This window comes from Hemitrygon akajei, chromosome 13 (genome assembly GCF_048418815.1).
Source record: "Hemitrygon akajei chromosome 13, sHemAka1.3, whole genome shotgun sequence".
Lineage (NCBI taxonomy): Eukaryota > Metazoa > Chordata > Chondrichthyes > Myliobatiformes > Dasyatidae > Hemitrygon > Hemitrygon akajei.
In genome coordinates, this window is record NC_133136.1 from 49,262,945 (window position 1) to 49,282,882 (window position 19,938).

The following is a 19,938-nucleotide window of genomic DNA, read 5'->3' on the forward strand; positions in this document are numbered from 1 at the left end:
CACTAGCTTAATCTGCCTTTGACATGGGGAATAATTTCCTGCAGTCCACCCTAGGCACCCTTCATAATTTTATATATCTCAATAAGTGGGTGACTGTCAGGAGAGGGAAGTGGTTGTTTTTTTATAGACCCCCCCCCCCCCCAATAGTAATAGGGATATTGAGGAGCAGTTAGGGAGGAAGATTCTGGAATGGTGCAATAATATTAGGGTTGTTGTGATGGGACATTTTAACTCTCCTAATATTGATTGGCATCTCCTTAGCGCAAGGGGTTTAGATGGGGTAGAGTTTGTTAAGTGTGTTCAGGAAGGTTTCCTAATGCAATATATAGATAAGCCAACAAGAGGAGAGGCTGTACTTGATCTGGTATTGGGAAATGAACCTGGTCAGGTGTCAGATCTCTCGGTGGGAGAACGTTTTGGAGGTAGTGAACACAACTCTGTTTCCTTCACCATAACGCTGGAGAGGGACAGGAGCAGACAATTTGGGAAAACATATAATTGGTGTGGGGGAAATATGCTATTAGGCAGGAACTTGGGAGCATAAATTAGAATCAGATGTTCTCAGGGAAATGCATAGCAGAAATGTGGAAATGTTCAGGGAACATTTGCATGGAGTTCTGCATAGGCATGTTCCTTTGAGGCAGGGAAAGGATGGTAGAGTTAAAGAACCATGGTTAAGAAAAGAACAGCTTACGAAAGGTTCAAGAAACTAGGTACTGTTAGAGGTCTAGAAAATTACAAGGTTGCTAGGGAGGAGTTTAAGAGTGAAATTAGGAGAGCCAGAAGGGCCATGAGAAGGCCTTGGCGAGCAGGATTAAGGAAAACCCCAAAGCATCTACAAGTATGTGAAGAGCAAGAAGATGAGCCATGTGAGAATAGGACCAGTCAGATGCGATAGTGGAAATGTGTGCATAGAGTTGGAGGAGGTAGCGGAGGTAGTTAATGAATTCTTTGCTTCAGTATTCAGCAGGGAAAAAGACCTTGACAATTGTGGGGATGACTTACGGCGGACTGAAACACTTGAGTATATAGACATTAAGAAAAAGGATGTGCTGGAGCTTTTGAAAAGTATTAAGTTAGGTAAGTCACTGGAACCGGATGAGATGTACACCAGGCTACTGTGGGACGTGAGGAAGGAGATTGCTGAGCCTCTTGCAATGATCTTTGCATCATCAATAGGGATGGGAGACATATTGGAGGATTGGAGGGTTGCAAATGTTGTTTTCTTGTTCAAGAAAGGGGGTAGAGATAACCCAGAAAATTATAGATCAGTGAATCTGACTTCAGTGGTGGGCAAGTTATTGGAGAAGATCCTGAGAGGCAGGAATTATGAACATTTGGAGAGACATAATCTGATTAGGGATAGTCAGCATGGCTTTGTCAAAGGCAGGTCATACCTTACGAGCCTGATTGAATTTTTGAGGAGGTAACAAAACATATTGATGAAGGTAGAGCAGGGGATGTAGTGTATATGGATTTCAGTAAGGCATTTAATAAGGTTCCCCATGCAAGGCTCCTTCAGGAATTAAAGAGGCATGGGATCCAAGGAGACCTTGTTTTGTGGATCGAGAATTGGCTTGCATGAGTAACAGAAGGTAAAGGATGGTCGTATATGGTTCATATTCTGCATGGAGGTTGGTGATCAGTGGTGTGCCTCAGGGATCTGTTCTGGGACCCCTTCTCTTTGTGATTTTTATAAATGACCTGGATGAGGAAGTAGTGGGATGGCTTAGTAAGTTTGCTGATGACACAAAGGTGGGGGTGTTGTGGATAGTGTGGAGGGTTTTCAGAGGTTACAGCGGGACATCGATAGGATGCAGAACTGGGCTGAGAAGAGGCAGATGGACTTCAACCCAGATAAGTGTGAAGTGGTTCATTTTGTAAAGTCCAATTTGAAGACAGAATATAATATAAATGGTAAGACTCTTGCCAGTGTGGAGCATCTGAGTGTTGTTAAGAAGGCATATGGCATGTTAGCTTTCATCAACTGTCAGATTGAGTTCAAGAGCCGTGAGGTAAGGTTACAGCTACTGTATATAAGACCTTAGTTAGTCCCCACTTGGAGTACTGTGTTCAGTTCTGGTCATCTCATTACAGGAAGGATGTGGATGCTATAGAGAGAGTGCGGAGGAGATTTACAAGGATTTGCCTGGTTTGGAGAGCGTACCTTAAGAGAATAGGTTGAGTGTACGTGGCCTTTTCTCCTTGGAGCGCCGGAGGATGAGAGGTGACCTGATAGAGGTGTATAAGATGATGAGGGGATTGGTCATGTGGATAGCCAGCGGCTTTTTCCCAGGGCTGAAATGGCTAACATGAGTGGGCAGAGTTTTAAGGTGCTTGGAAATAGGTATCGAGGGGATGTCAGGGGTAGGTTTTTCACACAGAGAGTGGTGGGTGCATGGAATGCACTGCCCGCGGCAGTAGTAGAAGTGAATACAATAGGGTCTTTTAAGAGCCTCTTAAATAGGTACATGGAGCTTAGAAAAATAGAGGGCTATGTGCTAGGGAACTTCTAGGCAGTTTCTGTAGTAGGTTACATGGTCGGCACAACATTGTGGGCTGAAAGGCCTGTAATGTGCTGTAAATCTCTATGTACTATGTTCAATATTACCCCCTCCACTCTAGGGAAAACAGACCCTGTCTCTCCTGATAACTGGACTTACTTATTGCTAATTGATTATGCTTATTAGTTTTAACTAGAATTCAGCTCACTCATTTCTCATATAAATCCATCAAATGCACTCTGATTGTATTGAAACAATCTTCAAAAATAGGCAGAAAGTTTGCTATATTTGTTAATTATTAATTTTTATTGAATGCTGGCATATCCTTTTAATCCAAATGGATTGGATTGTCCTAAAGTTAATCTTGACTTGTTTAATCTTGACTTCTTTATTTTCTTCTGATATTATTTGCCATTCCCATTGGGTGAAGTTACTGTTAAGATACCACTGCTTGGCTATCCACACAAAAGCTCTTAGCAGAATTTGAAGGATCATTGTTAACAGCCCAAAATACCATTTGAGTTGCATCCTTTTCCAAAATTCTGCACCCTTTCGAAACTTCAATTTATCATCCCAAGATCAAGAATTTGAAGTCAAATACCTTTAATCTGAAAGCAGTTAATTCAGACGTCAATTTTTCTTATCTAATGAATTATGGATACAGTAGGCATAATTAATAATAGATGTACACATAATTAATAATGTAGTTCACTCACTTGCTGGGTTGAAGACATTCAAGATTACCACAGAAAGTTCAGATGACATTATCTTCTTGTTACACCCTGACCTTTTCAGCAGCTGAATGCACTGTTTGATTTTTGGTTATGCTTGCTTTTCACAGTTCAGCTAGGTTTGGTTCATTATCCATAGAAAGTTTATTTGTAACATGACTATAAACCCTCTTTTGAAATAACCCTAGCTAAGAATTGTATCTACATTTCCATTACAACTTAGCCCTTTCCACTATCATCTTTTAGAGTATCTAGTTTTACTTTAAATAAATAAATTAGATGTAATTAATTCCCCATGTTTTCACAGGGTCTGGTCTGATTATAAACAGGGATTTGGAAACTTCCAATCAGTCAATGGAGAATATTGGATTGGAAATGACAACTTGCATTTTTTGACATCTCAAGGTAAACATTCCAGCATATTTGATTATTATGAGCTGCATCCTCTTCTAATTGATATTTAAGATTAAAAGAACTGCTTTAAACTCCTTTGAAGCTTTCTTAATAGAATAGAAAAGAAATGTACCCTCTTCAGAATTTAAAACAAGGAGAATAACGTGTGTAAACATTTTGCTTGCTCCTGGAGACCCAGCTTCGCCAAGAAGTGTGGAAGGGACAGATCGAGACGGGTGATCTGCTCTGCTGCAAGTTTCTGAATCTTACCAGCAGGGAATATGATAGCTCTGTACCTTTTGATGGCCCCTGCAAGACATCCAGCATTACACCAGTGAATGTGAGAGAGGCCCTAGCTAGTCTGGATAACTCCCAAGTTTCTCAGATTCGCACCTTACCTTGCAATATTCAAAATGAAGTGACATTTTGTGCATCATTATTGAAGTTGTAGAACAATATGGTATGGAAACAGGCCCTTCAGCCCAAGCTGCCCTTGCTGACCAAGTTGCTTATCAGAGCTAATCTTTTTGCCCATATTTGGTAAATTGGTTTAATATTGTCACTTGTATTGAGGTATGGTGAATAGCTTTGTTTTGTATGCCATCCATAGAGGTCCTTTCATCATGTCGGAGTTCTGACGTAATACACCCTTTTTTTTCTATCCATTCCTGTACCAGTGTATTGCATGCATCAGTATTGCGTGATTGATTGGGAAATCTGGAATATGTTCATAGACTAGTTGAGTTCAATGTTCGCTGAGAAACAGGCTACTGAAAGTAAAGCAAGCTGCTTACTGACAAGCACAGTTCTTCCCACCCATACTTCATCCCAAAGCTCCAAAGTGTAAATTCCTTCCTTTTTATATTTACCAATTAGGTTTGAGGGAGACTGTATGATTGATTAATATATTTATTATTTATAATCACTCAATAAGGTTTCAGATTAAACCAACCCCTCTACAGTATAATTTCAAACTTGACTATCTTGCTTAAGATTACTAAATTTTTATTATACAGTCAAACTTCATAAGGATAGAAGAAAAAATTATCTTTTCTTTTTTCTTTCCACCAGGGGACTACACAATGAAAATTGATCTCACTGACTGGGAAGGTGAAAAACAGTATGCACAATATAAACATTTCAAAGTTCAAAATGAAGAGGTGAGGATAACAAATGATTGGGATGGTAAAAGCACTTTAAAATATTATATTCAGCTTACATGAGCAAATGAGAAATATTATTTCAGAATAAGACTCAAATTCTTTGTTGCCAATCTGTTTAGCATTGCCTACGAGATATTTGTAGCTCCCTGTTGTAATTAAAATAGTAATCAGTATTGGCTAACCCTTGGGCTAACAGCTTTACGAAAAGCAGTCAATCTCAGAAAACCATTTTCTTCAACTTGTGAACCATATTATTCTTGATCAGGAGATTAAATGTAATGAGACCTATGCAGATAAAAAGTTATCTTGTTACATGTTATACTTATTCTTGACTGGATTTCATCTGTTCATCACCTGGTCTTTGTTCTGAATGTTAGCATAATCCCGAAAGGCTTTCTATCTGCTATGCATGAATATATTACAACCTTTGACCTCCTGCATGATTGCGTAGTGCTTAGTGCAACGCCTTAAAGTTCCTGTTGTATGATCGGCATTCAATTCTTGTAAGGAGATGGCAAGTTCTCCCTGCGACCACGCGGGCTTTCTCTGGGTGCTGCAGTTCCCTCCCACATTCCAAAGGCATAAGGTTAGGGTTACTGAGTTGTGAGCATGGTGCTCTGAGTTGGTGCGGCAACAATTTCAAGCTGCTCAGCACAAACGTTGCTGGTGCGATTTGAAGCAAGCAATGCATTTTACTGTATGCTTTGATGTACATGTGACAGGTAAAGCTAATCTTTATCTTTGCATGTTATTTGAACCTCCCAATTCCTGCTGTGACGCTAAAGACACTCTAATGACTAAAGACATTAGTCCAGTGCAATTTTATCTATCAAATAGTAATCAGAGAATCAACAGTAAAGGCTTCACATATTACCTCAAGTGTTCCCAAAGAGCTATCTTAGCTGTGACTTACTGTATATCCTGCTTGCATACTGCTGCTTGACAATGTCATAATAAAACACAATGTCAATTTTCACATTACTGCTGATGGTACCTTTTTTTCAACCTCAAACCACATCTCTTACTTCCCCCCTTCCCCACACAGCCAAACAGTTGGTCTGTTTTTGAACATTTCCTTCACCGAAAATTGTTAGGGCCAAAAGGTTGCTTGCAAACTTGATTTCCAGACAGGAACTCCTTCTCTCCCTCTGAGTTATTTGAAAATGAATCAGACTCTTTGTAACCTTGGTGTAATGTTCAACCTCTAGTTAAGCTTTAGACCTCATCTGTGATGTCAGTAAAACTGATCATTTCCACCTACATGGCACTGGCCAACTTTATCCCTGCCTTAACTCATCTAGTAATGCAAGCCTCACCCATGCTTTCAGAACTACCAGACGTAATCATTCCAATGTATCCTGGTTGCCCACCAACTTCCACAGCCCCCACGCCCACTCTACCTGCTGAAAAATTTAACTAATTGAAAACTCAGCTGCACATGTCATTAGCCACATTAAATCCCATTCACCCAACATCTCCACGTTTTCGGCCTTGATCAGTTCTCAGTTAAGCAAAGTCTCACAGTTAAAGTTTTCCTCCTTGCTTTCAAATCTCTCCATGGTCTTGCCTCTTCCTTTCCTCATAATCTTCCAGAGCTCTACAAACATATTGAGAGGTCTGCAATTCCTGTGATTCCAATTCTTGCACGTTCCCAAATTTTAGCTGTTCTCTTTGTGAACTGCCAAATGGTTTTTTTTTGTGATTGACCAGGAAAAGTATTTACTATCAATAAAATCCTGGATTTGATACATACCACAACACTGCATCGTGCAGTGCATTGCAGGGATTTGTATGATAGTCATTTGAGCTTCATCTCATTCTATCCCTCAGAACTTGTTTTGGAAGAGCATTTTAATGCAGAAAATACATTCTTTTGTTTTGCACAGAATTCATATGCTTTAAGCTTTGGTGCTTACACTGGATCTGCAGGAGATTCACTGAGTGGCACCTATCTTCCTGAGGTTCAATGGTGGGCCAACCATAATGGCATGAAATTCAGCACAAAGGACAGGGATAATGACCGTTATCATGGCAACTGTGCAAAAGAAGACAAGAGTGGATGGTGGTTTAACAGGTACTGGAGAAATTACTTTATTTTACAAAATAAAGGCCTTTAGTTTGTTTATTTTCAACTTTAGTATTGGACCTGAATTTGCAAGGATTCATCTCTGCTGCTCTTTAGGAGGGTAATTTACATCCAACGAGGCTTTCTTGGCTGTATTTGCAGAAATCTTAATGCTTGAGCCACTCTTTGCAATTGAAGTAGAAAACTGCATGCTTGAGGGTGGTTCTTTCCTTTTAAATGTTTACAGCATAATCTGCAATGAAGTAAATGTAATTTGTCCCAGAGATTCTGCATCATGAGGATTTAAGCTGCTGATTAAGATTTTAAGAATTGCAGATGATGAAAATCTAATCTAAAGCTAAAGACATGTAATAAAATAGAATATATGTGTGTTCCATGCTTGGCTCGGTATTAGAACAACCTTGAACCTGAAATTTTGCATCTAAATTGGATGTATCCTTAGAATATGCTCTGCATTCCTAATTTTTTTTGGAAAAAAAACACACTCAAGTTCCTCCATTGCCCGTAGATAAGGTTTTTTTTAGTTTCATTTTTGAGCTACCAAGCATTTAGTGGACTTGAACTAAGTAATTTGATTTACCTAAACTACAAAGAGAAACTGAACTTCTGTGCATCAAATACCAGCTAAAATGACAATAAAATTGAGAAATACAACCAAGAGAGAGAACCAAATTTAGTGAGATACCAAAGAAAAACATTAGATACTAGTGCAGAAGTTGTTTATAATACCCAAGGAAGTAATTTTTTGCTTGTTTTTGAAAGCCTCTGGTGAACAAAAAAAGCTGTCCTTCTTAAAGTACTTTTGGCTAAAGTTCAAAGACAAAACATAATAGCCCTGGCTACCGCATTATCAGGCATTGCTTCATTTCTTTTGATAGAAGGAAAAGCTGCACATTCAGCTTTTAAATGTCCTTTAAAATTGATAAATGTGGATCCTCCAAAATGTAACATTGGTCAGGGAACTTCAAAGGGAAAAAAAATTCTGAAAGAATGTAAACATGTCTGGGATGAGTGTACAATGATTCACAAAACTGCCATTGAAGCATTAGAATGCATGTAGCAATATATTAAACACAATATTAAATTAATAGGCTATGTTGCTTTCATGCTAGTTTGAGATTTACATCAAATGCTAACAGTATTTCTACAAGATTCTATTGCAGATAAATTCGCACTTTGTATTAAATCACCATATATTTTGGAAGCTGTTATACTTGAAAACTGTAGCTGGCAGTCAAGCCACTCGCAAGAGATTGCTTCATATTTGCTCAAATTAGGAAATTGAAGCTAAACCCTAAGATTCCATGGGAATTATTTTGATAAAAAGTTTGAGCCAATTTGTTACATCACTTCATGATGTGATGCAAGCTGTTTTCCCTAGTGTCACTCAACATTATTAGATTCACCAATGGTTGAACTAAAGCAAATTTAGCACCAAAAAACACAGGGCAGCCCACAAAAAGAGACTTCTTTCGAAACTTTCCAGACAATCTGTGCAATGTAAATCTATTCATAGTGTAACAGACTTTGAGGAGTTTATACATTTTCTAATCTTTACAAGTGCAGTATGTGAAAGTATTATCAAAACAGTAGAAAAGACTGGTACTTGTCATAAATGATAACCGTGTGTTCCTGATACAGGACTAAAAATTCAGTGACTGTGAGATAAAACTTTGGAATTAAATTTGGGTTAGGGAATTGCATTGCACTCAGAGAGCCCCAAGCCAAGAAACCAATGTCAAAACCCAGAAATCTTGGATCTCACTACAGTTACTTGGGTGAGCTGCAGGTAGTAGATGTGGCTCTGAGGGGTTTTCTCATTCTTGGCTGTTTTGCTGGCAATGAAGTTCGGGTAAATAAGGGAAGTGTAGAAGGCAATGGGGGAGGCTGTCAGGGACAATAGGTAGTGACTTTTAGGAATGCTTTAGAGCCTAGCAGGTCTTCTTTGAAACCTACTTGAAATTACTAGTCAATCGTGGCTGCTAACTAAATTGCATCCAAAAACCTGACAGCATGTTTGATAGCAACACATGCAAAATGCTGGAGGAACTCAGCAGGCCAGGCAGCATCTATGGAAAAAAGTACAGTCGATGTTTCAAGCTAAGACCCTACTCTGACAGCCTTATCACCAAATTTTGGGAATCTATTCATCTGGGCAATGTCTCCAAGGCATACAAGTGTTGAACAGCTGTGCTGGATCCTTGCAAATTTGCCCCCAAAAAAATCAAGTTAGATACTTCCCAGGGATAATTTTGGACACATAATTATTTTATTAAGTTTGTCTTTCCAGTTCTCATTTCATATAATTAAACATCATTTTATTGAAGTAAACAGAGCAACTGGAACTACTCATCATGTGAATTGCATCTGTGCAGTTAAGGTTTGAGGTTGTTGGCCTTTCATCAAAATGCAAAAAGGTAACTCTGTTCTACTGTCCACAGATGTGGCCTGAACTGAAGACCAGTTTCAGAATTCTCTGTCTTTTTTAAACTTTCCAGCATCTGCAATTTTTTTACTTTAAAAAATCTTCTCTAGTTAGTGTAAGTTCCACCTCAGGAGACAATGAAACTGAATTTAATACATCTGTCAATTTGAGACTGGCACCAGAAAATGATCATGGAGACTGTAGGATTGTTAGAAAATCTAAACAAGTTGATGATATCTTTTGTGGAAGGCTAATCTTCATCTCTGCCTACTCGGATTTTACTGATTACAATCATGCACTCTGTGGTTACCTCTCAATGTCCTCAGTTCCACCAATGAAGGGCAATAACTGCTAACTTGTTTGTGTCATTCCCTTCCATACTTAAATAAAATAAGTAAATAAAGCAGATAATTATCAACAAGTTGGTGGACTAGGCTAATGGAGCTATGGTATACAGTTCAAGTTGATTACAGATGTATAAATGTTAGAATTTTAACCAAGACTAAAATATATCAAATTATTGTCTAGACTGTACACTTCTATTTGAAACATGCTTACATGCTTTATGTGACCTAAATATAACTGAAGGCATTGGGGAGGGGGTGGAGCTGGCATGTTGGGAATGAGTTTTCACATAAGTAATTTCATCAGCCTAGCTGTCTTTATCATGAGGCATATTGTGTCCTGGATGAACTTGATTGATGGTGTTCTCAACAGTGAAACTGCAGCTGATCTTGACAATTCTGTAACAGGTACACATTAGATTTGATTTCAGTTCTAAATGTTCGACAACCCTGTTGTTTTATAAAATCACCTCATGTCACTAAATAAAATGCCTTAATTCCTGTGAAATCCTTCCCTCCATTTAAATCTAACTGCAGACTTGATGAAGCACAGCTTATATCCTGATAATCACCATTCACAGCTTCATCAAGAAGAGGGATATAAAATTTAAGAATGTGTGTCAAATAATATTACAAGATTTAAGGTTTGGCCTATATTTATTATCAAGTATGTATGCAGTATACAGCTCTGAGATTCATTTTCTCCTGACAGCCAGAAAAGAAAGAAAACCATAATGGCCATTCAAAGAAAAATATCAACCCCCACCCCATCCAAACAAAATACAAATAAACCATGCAAACGGCAAGCAAGAATGGGAGAAAACACGGAACATAAAACACAAAACTGGAAGAGTCTAAATGAGCTGCGGTCCTATTCATAAATCATTGACCTAGAACTTTGGTATCATCCTGCAACAGCACCTTGGGCCAGAGAGACCACCCAAACGCAGGGGCCTACCCTCAGAAGCAGCGAGCGAGACACCTTCCTCAGCCAGCTGTGAGCAAGAAACAGAGAGAGGTTACAGCATTCATAGTAAAAGAGGAAGAGAGAAACAAATGATGGCACAGAATAGATGAAAACATAATCATTGCTGGTGTTACATACTATTACACAAACCTTGCAGCTAATGCCCAACTATTTTATTTTACAAAAAGCACCTCAATACAAACTATTTGCATTATAATTATACTTCAAAATAAAAAATATTTGGATGCAATCTTGCATTTACAGGTTCTTAATTTAAATTGACTACATTACATCGGTATTATTCATGACCTTTTAGTTTTCCAGCTTCCTAAAAGTTGTAATATGTTGCTTTTACAGATGTCACTCTGCTAACTTGAATGGATATTACTACAATAAAGGGCCTTTCAATTCAAAGACGGATGATGGGATTATATGGTACACCTGGCATGGATGGTGGTATTCACTAAAGTCTACAGCCATGAAGATTAGACCTTCTGAATTTGTACCAGCTTCAGACTGAATGTTCCAACTTTTCATGCAATTTAACTCAATTTATATTATTGTACTATTCTGATTCCTCTCAGTAATATATATTACAATATGCCAACACTGAACACTATTCAGCATAGTTGTTCCTCAGCATTTTCCTTAGAGCAAACATTTAATGGTAAAAGAATATTACCATAAAAGAATGGTAAAAGTCCATTCTGGTGATTTCAGTTAATAGCAATATATAACATTTAGTATGCATCATAACGTGGAGCTGTCATATTATCTGAATAACATTACCTGATTTTAGTGGGTGGAATGGTTTGTTTTAATGCCAGGTATATGTAACTTTATCCTACAGCATGATACATAAGGTATATTTTCTCAACTTATCTGCTTTATTTTCTTAAATATATTTTAATTCAAACAGTCAGAATAATTTTTTTAACTGGTGAACAATTTTCCTGTATGGCTTGCATTCCAGTTTTCTTGTATGGCTTGTGTTCCAACAATTATTCCAGTTTTGTATCACCCAGACAGGAAATGTGGGATCAATACTGGTTATGAATCATTATAACATTAAATAGAAACTGCCGTGTACAACTGGGCTTGTACACGCTGGAATTAAGGAGATTGAGAGGGGATCTGATTGCAACATATAAGATTATTAAGGGATTGGACAAGATAGAGGCAGGAAATATGTTTCAGATGCTGGGAGAGTCCAGTACCAGAGGGCATGGTTTGAGAATAAAGGGTAGGTCATTTAGGACAGAGTTAAGGAAAAACTTCTTCTCCCAGAGAGTTGTGGGGGTCTGGAATGCACTGCCTCGGAAGGCAGTGGAGGCCAGTTCTCTGGATGCTTTCAAGAAGGAGCTAGATAGGTATCTTATGGATAGGGGAATCAAGGGCTATGGGGACAAGGCAGGAACTGGGTATTGATAGTAGATGATCAGCCATGATCTCAGAATGGCGGTGCAGGCTCGAAGGGCCGAATGGTCTACTTTTGCACCTATTGTCTATTGTCTATTGATGTTTTGAACAGTGAAAGTATTATGCTTGCTCATTGCAACTCCACAAATCTCTATTGTGTTCAATTCTGGTCACCTCATTATAGGAAGGATGTGGAAGCTATGGAGAGGGTGCAGAGGAGATTTACCAGGATGTTGCCTGGATTGGAGAACAAGTCATATGAAGCAAGGTTAGCAGAGCTGGGAGTTTTCTCTTTGGAGCGTAGAAGAATGAGAGGGGACTTGATAGAGGTCTACAAGATTATGAGAGGCATTGATAGGGTGGATAGTCAGTACCTGTTTCCCAGGGCACCAATAGCAAACACCAGAGGGCATATGTACAAAATTAAGGGAGGGAAGTTTAGGGGAGACATCAGGGGTAAGTTGTTTTTTTTAAAAAAACACAGAGGGTTGTGAGTGCCTGGATTGTCTTGCCAGGGATGGTGATGGAGGCTAAAACATTAGGGGTATTTAAGAGCCTCTTGGACAGGCACATGGATGAAAGAAAAATGGAGGGTTATGGGGTCGTGTGGGTTTAGTACTTTTTTTTAAGGATTATATGGGTCAGCACAACATGGAGGGCTGAAGGGCCTATATACTGTGCTGTAGTGTTCTATGGTTCTATGAAACAGAAAATAGGACCCAGAGCAGGCAATTCAACCCTTTGGACCTGTTTGGCTATTCCATATGATCGTGGTTAATCATCCTCGTCAGAATCCTGTTCTTAATTTTCTACTTATCTGTTAAACTATTTCATATTGAGTAAATCAGTATATTTAGTTCCCTCCTTTATAGATTTAATGACTGCTTTTTGTAACAGAGAATAATTGGTACTTCTTTATCTACAGATTCTCCATGTCTGGGTGAAGACTTTAATTCCTGATTTACGTTCTCAGTAGCATACCCAGTATCCTATGTTTGTGAGCCCATTATTCTGGACTGTCAAGTCAAGTCAAGTCAAGTTTATTGTCATTTCAACCATAGACTGCTGGTACAGTACACAGTAAAAATGAAACAACATTCCCCCGCGACCCTGGTGCTACATGAAACAACACAAAACTACACTAGACTACGTGAGACAGCACAAGGCTACACTGGACTATGTAAAACAACATAAAAACTGCACTAGACTACAGACCTGCACAGGACTAAAATAAAGTGCACAAAACAGTGCAGGGCAGTACAATAATTAATAAACAAGACAATAGGCACAGTAGAGGACAAATTACAATATAATAATAAATGATGTAGATGTCAGTCTAGACTCTGAGTATTGAGGAGTCTGATGGCTTGTCTATTCCTGTAAGACTTTTACAGGACTTTATGAGGTACCCACCTATTCTTCTAAACTCACTGACCCAGTCTATCCTCTTCTAACATTCTAGCCACCCCGGGAATTAATCAAGGAAAACACTGGCAGACTTCCTCCATTGTGAAGAATGTTCTTTCTCTGATATGGAGAACAAAACTGCACAAAAAAAAACCCAAGGCCTTGTACCAAACCACCCTTGTTCTGGTAGTCATATCCTCTCACAATAAGGCCAACATGCCATTCGCCTTCCACATCCTTGCTGTACCTGAATGTTTTCTTTCAGTTACACGCGTACGTGGACACCCAGAGCTTGATGCACTCCTCCAGTGTTCTTGTCACAAGCTTTCTCTCTGTGACAGTTTTCTCTCTAATATTGCATTGAGTTGCAGCCAAAACAAAATCATCATTAACTTTATTTAAATAAAGTCTACAGGTTTTCAGTGATTTTTTAAAAAAATCATTCACTTTTGTCAGTCGCTGACACCTACATTTCATTTCACAGTCATCCTCTTGTGACTTTTCTTACCTCCGTTAGCTATTCAGATTGAGCTTTCTTCTCTGGCATGCAAAGAGCCATGCAGAATTGTTTGCAGATAATTAAGTTATTTGCTGAATTAACACATGGGTTTAAACTCCAAATAAACTTCTTCCCACAGTAATTACTCATTTTTGTTCTGTGAAGTTATAGTGCAGGAGGGATTACAGCAGCAGTATTTTGTGAAGATGAGGGTAATTGAGCTGGGTATTGAGGCACATTACCACTCATCATTGGGCATTTAAAAAGCAAACATGAGGAGATCTGCAGATGCTGGAAATTCAAACAACACACACAAAATGCTGGTGGAACACAGCAGGCCAGGCAGCATCTATAGGGAGAAGCACAGTCGACATTTCGGGCCGAGACCCTTCGTCAGGACTAACCGAAAGGAAAGATAGTAAGAGATTTGAAAGTAGGAGGGGGAGGGGGAAATGCGAAATGATAGGAGAAGACCGGAGGGGGTGGGATGAAGCTGAGTGCCGGAAAGGTGATTGGCAAAAGGGATACAGAGCTGGAGAAGGGAAAGGATCATGGGACGGGAGGCCTCAGTAGAAAGAAAGGGGGAGGGGAGCACCAGAGGGAGATGGAGAACAGGCAGAGTGATGTGCAGAAAGAAGGAAAAAAAAGGAGGGGGGAGAAAAACTAAATATATCAGGGATGGGGTAAGAAGGGGAGGAGGGGCATTAACAGAAGTTAGAGAAGTCAATGTTCATGCCATCAGGTTGGAGGCTACCCAGCCGGTATATAAGGTGTTGTTCCTCCAACCTGAGTGTGGCTTCATTTTGACAGTAGAGGAGGCCATGAATAGACATATCAGAATGGGAATGGGACGTGGAATTAAAATGTGTGGCCACTGGGAGATCCTGCTTTCTCTGACGGACAGAGCGTAGGTGTTCAGCGAAACTAGTCCCAGTTTCTTCAAAGTCCAAAATTCAAAGTAAATATATAGAATATACAGTATATGTCACTCTGAAGTTCATTTTCCCATAGGCATTCATAGTAAATACAAAGAAATCTCTTACTATCTTTTCTTTCAGTTAGTCCTGACGAAGGGTCTTGACCCGAAACGTCAACTGTGCTTCTTCCTATAGATGCTGCCTAGCCTGCTGCGTTCCACCAGCATTTTGTGTGTGTTGCTTGAATTTCCAGCATCTGCAGATTTCCTTGTGTTTGCGTACCCTAGCTGTGTTCTGGTTCATGAGTGCCAGGGCGTGTCCACTCACCGGTGGGCCTGCGTGCTATCTGTGCAGGGTCCAGACCTCCTCTGTAGTTCAGCCTGAGTCTGAAAGGAGTTCAGTTTCCTTGTGTTGCCAGCGAGGAGGTTTGCTGTTGGAGAGGCTATGTACTGGCAGGGACAGACTTCCACATTCAGCTCTCCTTTTCACAAGACTGTTAGCCAGTGGTGGAAGCTACAAGTGAGAGCGACAAGCACTATCCACTACATGACTACACTATCAAACAAAAAAAATTGAATAAATAAATAAGCAATAAATATTGAGTACATGAGATGAAGACTTCTTGAAACTGATTCTGTAGGTTGTGGGGGCAGTTCGGTGTTGGGGTGAGTGAGGTTGAATGAAGTTACCCCTCTGGTTCAAGAGCTGATGGGTGAGGGGTAATAATTGTTTCTGTGCCTGATGGTGTGGATCCTTAGGTTCCTGTATCCCCCGCCTGAGGCAGCAGTGAGAAAAGAGCATGGCCTGGATGCTGGGGTCCATACTAATGGATGCTACTTCCCTGTGATAACGCTCCGAGTGGATGTGCTCATGGTGAGGAGGGCTTTACTTGTGATGGACTGGGCTGTATCCACTAACTTTCTGTTCCAGGGCATTGGTGTGTCCATGCCTGGCCATGATACAACAGTCAGTACACTCTCCACCACACATTCGTCAAAGTTTTAGATGGCATGCCTAAGAAGAGTGTGGGAACCCTCCGCATTGACGATCGTCCAGTCGCACTTGCAGACACTCTAATGAAGTGCTTTAAGAGGCTGGTGATGAAACATGGCAACTCCTGCCTGAGAAGAGACTTGTGTCCGCTCCAATTTGCCAACCATCACAACGGATTTACAGCAGATGCCGTTTCAGTGGCTTCACTCAACCCTGGAACATGTGACAGCGAAGATGCATACATCAGGATGCTCTTCACCAATAACAGATCAGTATTCAATGCTATCATCCCCTCAAAACTAAGCAATAAGCTTCAAGAACTTGCCTTCAATATCTCCTTGTGCAATTGGATCCTCAATGTCCTCACTTGCAGAGCCCAGTTAGTCTAGATTGGCAAAAACATCTCCTCCACAGTCTCTATCAGCACAAGTGCACCGAAAGGCATAACATTTAAAACTTTGACAAGCATCTATAGATTGTGTGGTGGAGAGTATATTGACTGGTTGCATCACAGCACGGAATGGAAACACCAATGTCCTTGAACGGAAAATCACACAAAAAGTAGTGGATAGGGCCCAGTCCTCACCACCAATGAGTACATCCCTATGTAGCATCTGTGCTGCCATCAGGAAGAAGGTACAGGAGCCTCAGGACCCACACCACCAGGGTCGGGAACAATTATTACATTTCAACCATCAGGCTCTTGAAGCAAACGTGGTAACTTCACTCGGATTCACTTGTTCTGTCACTGAACTGTTCCCACCAACCTATGAATCCACTATCAAGAACTCTTCATCTCATGCTCTGGATATTAATTGTTTATTTATTTATTATCATTATTTTCTTTTGTATTTGCATAGTTTGTCTTTTGCACTTTGGTTGTTTGTCCACACTGCTGGGTGTGGTGTCTCAATGATTCTATTGCGTTTCTTGGGTTTACTGTATACGCCTGCATCTCAGGGTTGTATATGGTGACATATGTACTTTGATGATAAATTCCTTTATAATTTTGAACATGCAGAATCTTTGCAAATTTCGAAGAAATTAAAAGCTCCGCCAAGCTTTCTTTGTAATGGTACTTCCATGCCGAACCCAGGACAGATCCTCTGAAATGGTATAGTCAAACAATCTGCATTATGTGGTGACCCTCTCCTGGTGAGAACTGGCTAATAGACCTCCAGCTTCCCCCTCCTGTGGTCAGTAATCAGCTCTTTGGTTTTGCTGACATTGAATGAGAGGTTGCTGTTTTGACACCATTCAGCCAGATTTTCAATTTACATCTCATATGCTGATTCATCACCAGCTTTGATTAGACTAACAGAGCACCTCCTGAACCTAATAAAGGGGCCACTGAGTGTATGTTCATGGTCGTTTGCTGCTGTGGCCCGTCCTCTTCAAGTTCAACATGTCGTGGGCTCAGAGAAGCTCATCTGCACACCACTGTTGTAACACGAGTACTTGACTTACTGTCGCCTTGCCGTCAGCTTAAACCAGTCTAGCCATTCTCCTCCGACCTCTCTCATTAATAAGGCATTTTTGCCCACAGAACTGCCGCTCACTGGATTTTTTTTTGTTTACCGCACCATTCTCTACAAACTCTGGAGAATATTGTATGTGAAGATCCTGGGAAATCAGCCGTTTCTGAGATATTCAAACCACCCTTTCTGGCACCAACAATTATTCCACGGTTAAGGTCACTTAGATCACATTTCTTCCCATGCTGATACTTAGTCTGAACAACAACTGAACAATAAGACCCTATCTGCATGTTTAGGCATGCTGCTGCATGACTAGTTTCTTATATATTTACATTTAAAAAACAGGTGTACTGGTGTATCTAATAAAGTGGCACTGAGTGTCCATATCAATAATGGTGCTCTACCTATTGTACTGACTTCGGTCACTTTCTGCGCTAGATTAAATGTAACCTGGTGTTGGGAGTACCAGTGATATTTGGCTGCTCTGTGATACCATGACCTTCATTTCAATGTTTCCAAGTCCAGAGAATGATCTACTGCAGGCTGGAATGTCAGCTGCATGAAAGGGCAGCCTCTCACTGCATTGTAACATGATATAGAAGGGACTGACAACTCAAATAATTTACCAATAAACCGTCACCAAGAGAAACAAGAGCGTCATTAAAGTGCATTTATTTGAGTTGGCTCCTGACTCTTACCACCTGCTGTTCAATAGGAGGGCAAATCCAGTCATATTCTTTACACCCTGAGAGCTATTCCACACGTTGATAGGCATAATTAACATTAGGTGGTAGGTTGTGGGGGCCTGGCAAAAGTAGATTGGGAGCATCTATTTGTAGATAAGTCTACATCCGCACTGTGTGAAGCATTCAAAGGAGAAACAGCAAGAGTTCAAGGTCAACACCTTCCTTTAAGAATAAACACCAGGGGTAACAATTAAAGGGAAACCTGGATGTTGAGGGATATTGAGAGGTGGATAAAGAGAGAAAACAGTTGATGTATCGGACCGAGGCCCTTCATCAGAACTGGACAGAAAGAGAAGTCAGTGTAAGAAGGTGGGGGGAGGGGAGGAAGAAGCACAAGGTGGTAGGTGAAATTAGGAGAGAGGAACGGGGGTGAAGAGAAGAGGGAGTTCTGTCCTTGACTGACTGCATGTCCAGGCCAAGACTACATGCTGGCGCTGGAATCCTAGTCCCTTTCCCCCACCACCACTGTTCTTCAGGCCCCACCATCAGCTCTTGGGTCCACAAGCCTCCATCTTCCTCCCAACCCACCTTCCCTCGTCTCTACTCAGACACTACTCGCCCTCCTTATTCCCCTCTGATCCCAGCTCTCATCCGTGCTGGGTCTTCGCAGATCCCTCTGACCTTCCCCCCTCTGAGGTAGAATGTCTGTCCTCAGTAAGGGCTTCACCTTTGTCCCGCTGCGCCCACACCTCAGTGAGTTCCATGCCTGCCATGCGCTAGGCTCTGCTTCTGTTGCCTCTATCTCTGTGCCTAATCTTGGCAAGGACTCTCCAACCTGCACCGATGACCCCTTCTCCCATCTGCAACCCTCCACCTCTTCCTAGACACGCCCACTCTGATCTTCTGCCTGCTCTTATTATTGCTAACTGGCGAAGAGACATCAACTGACTCGACTTTAACACACCTCTCTCCAATTCTAGCCGCTCTCTGCACTAATCTGGGGCCAGAGGATAACTCTTAAATGGCTTCTCTTACTTACCCCTTGAACAGGATCCCACTAAGGAGCACTGGGCTTTTGCCTCCCACACCATTACCGACTTTACCAGCTCTAGGGATCTCCCATCCACTGCCATCATCCTCATGGTTCCCTTACCCTGCATCTCCAATTTCTACCTCCTATCCAAGATCCATAAACCTGCCTGTCCAGGTAGATCAATTTTTTCTCCTTGTTCCTGCCCCTCTGAACTTATATCTGTACATCCCCTCTTGGTTAGTCCCTTCCTACTTACATCTGTGACATTTCACACACTCTTGATCTTTTCAATGACTTTACGTTCCTTGGCCCTGATTGTCTTACTTTCACTCTGGATGTCCAGTCCCTATACACCTGCATCGCCTATCTCGAGGGCCTTAGAGCTTTCTGCTTCTTTCTGGACAACAGACCGAACCAGTCCCCCTCCACTACCACTGTCCTCCATGTGGCGGAACACGTCTTCACCCTCAATAATTTCTCCTTTCGTTCCTCCCACTTCCTTCACATCAAAGGTGTAGCCATGGATACTTGCAAGGGTTCCAGATATGCCTGCCTTTTTGTCGGCTACGTGGAACAGTCTGTATTCCAAGCTTACACAGGGATCGCTGCCCAACTCTTCCTATGCTGTATTGACAACTGCATTGTGCTGCTTCCTGCACCCATGCTGAGCTTGTCAACTTCATTAACTTTCCCTCAACTTCCACCTTCCCCTCAAATACATTTCCAACACCTTTCTCTCCTTTCTCAATCTCTCTGACTCCATTTCTAGAGAGTCTATCTATTGTTCTCTTTTATGAACCCACTGACTCTCACAACTTCCTTGACTGTACCACTTCCACACTGTCATTTGTAAAAATGCCATCCCCTTCTCTCAGTTCCACTGTCTGCCGCAT

The 19,938-nt window shown here is 40.8% G+C and overlaps 1 protein-coding gene across 1 annotated transcript in view; it reads left to right on the forward strand.

The window, feature by feature from the left end:
• The window catches only part of fgl1 (fibrinogen-like 1), a 35,785-nt gene extending 21,705 nt beyond the window's left edge, over positions 1-14,080 (forward strand). The window contains exons 5-8 of the mRNA XM_073064570.1: positions 3,543-3,640; positions 4,700-4,788; positions 6,678-6,865; positions 10,971-14,080. Coding sequence (XP_072920671.1) covers positions 3,543-3,640; positions 4,700-4,788; positions 6,678-6,865; positions 10,971-11,133 — 538 coding nt within the window. The 3' untranslated portion in view covers positions 11,134-14,080. The remainder of the gene's footprint in view (positions 1-3,542; positions 3,641-4,699; positions 4,789-6,677; positions 6,866-10,970) is intronic.
• The last annotated feature ends 5,858 nt before the right edge of the window (positions 14,081-19,938 follow it).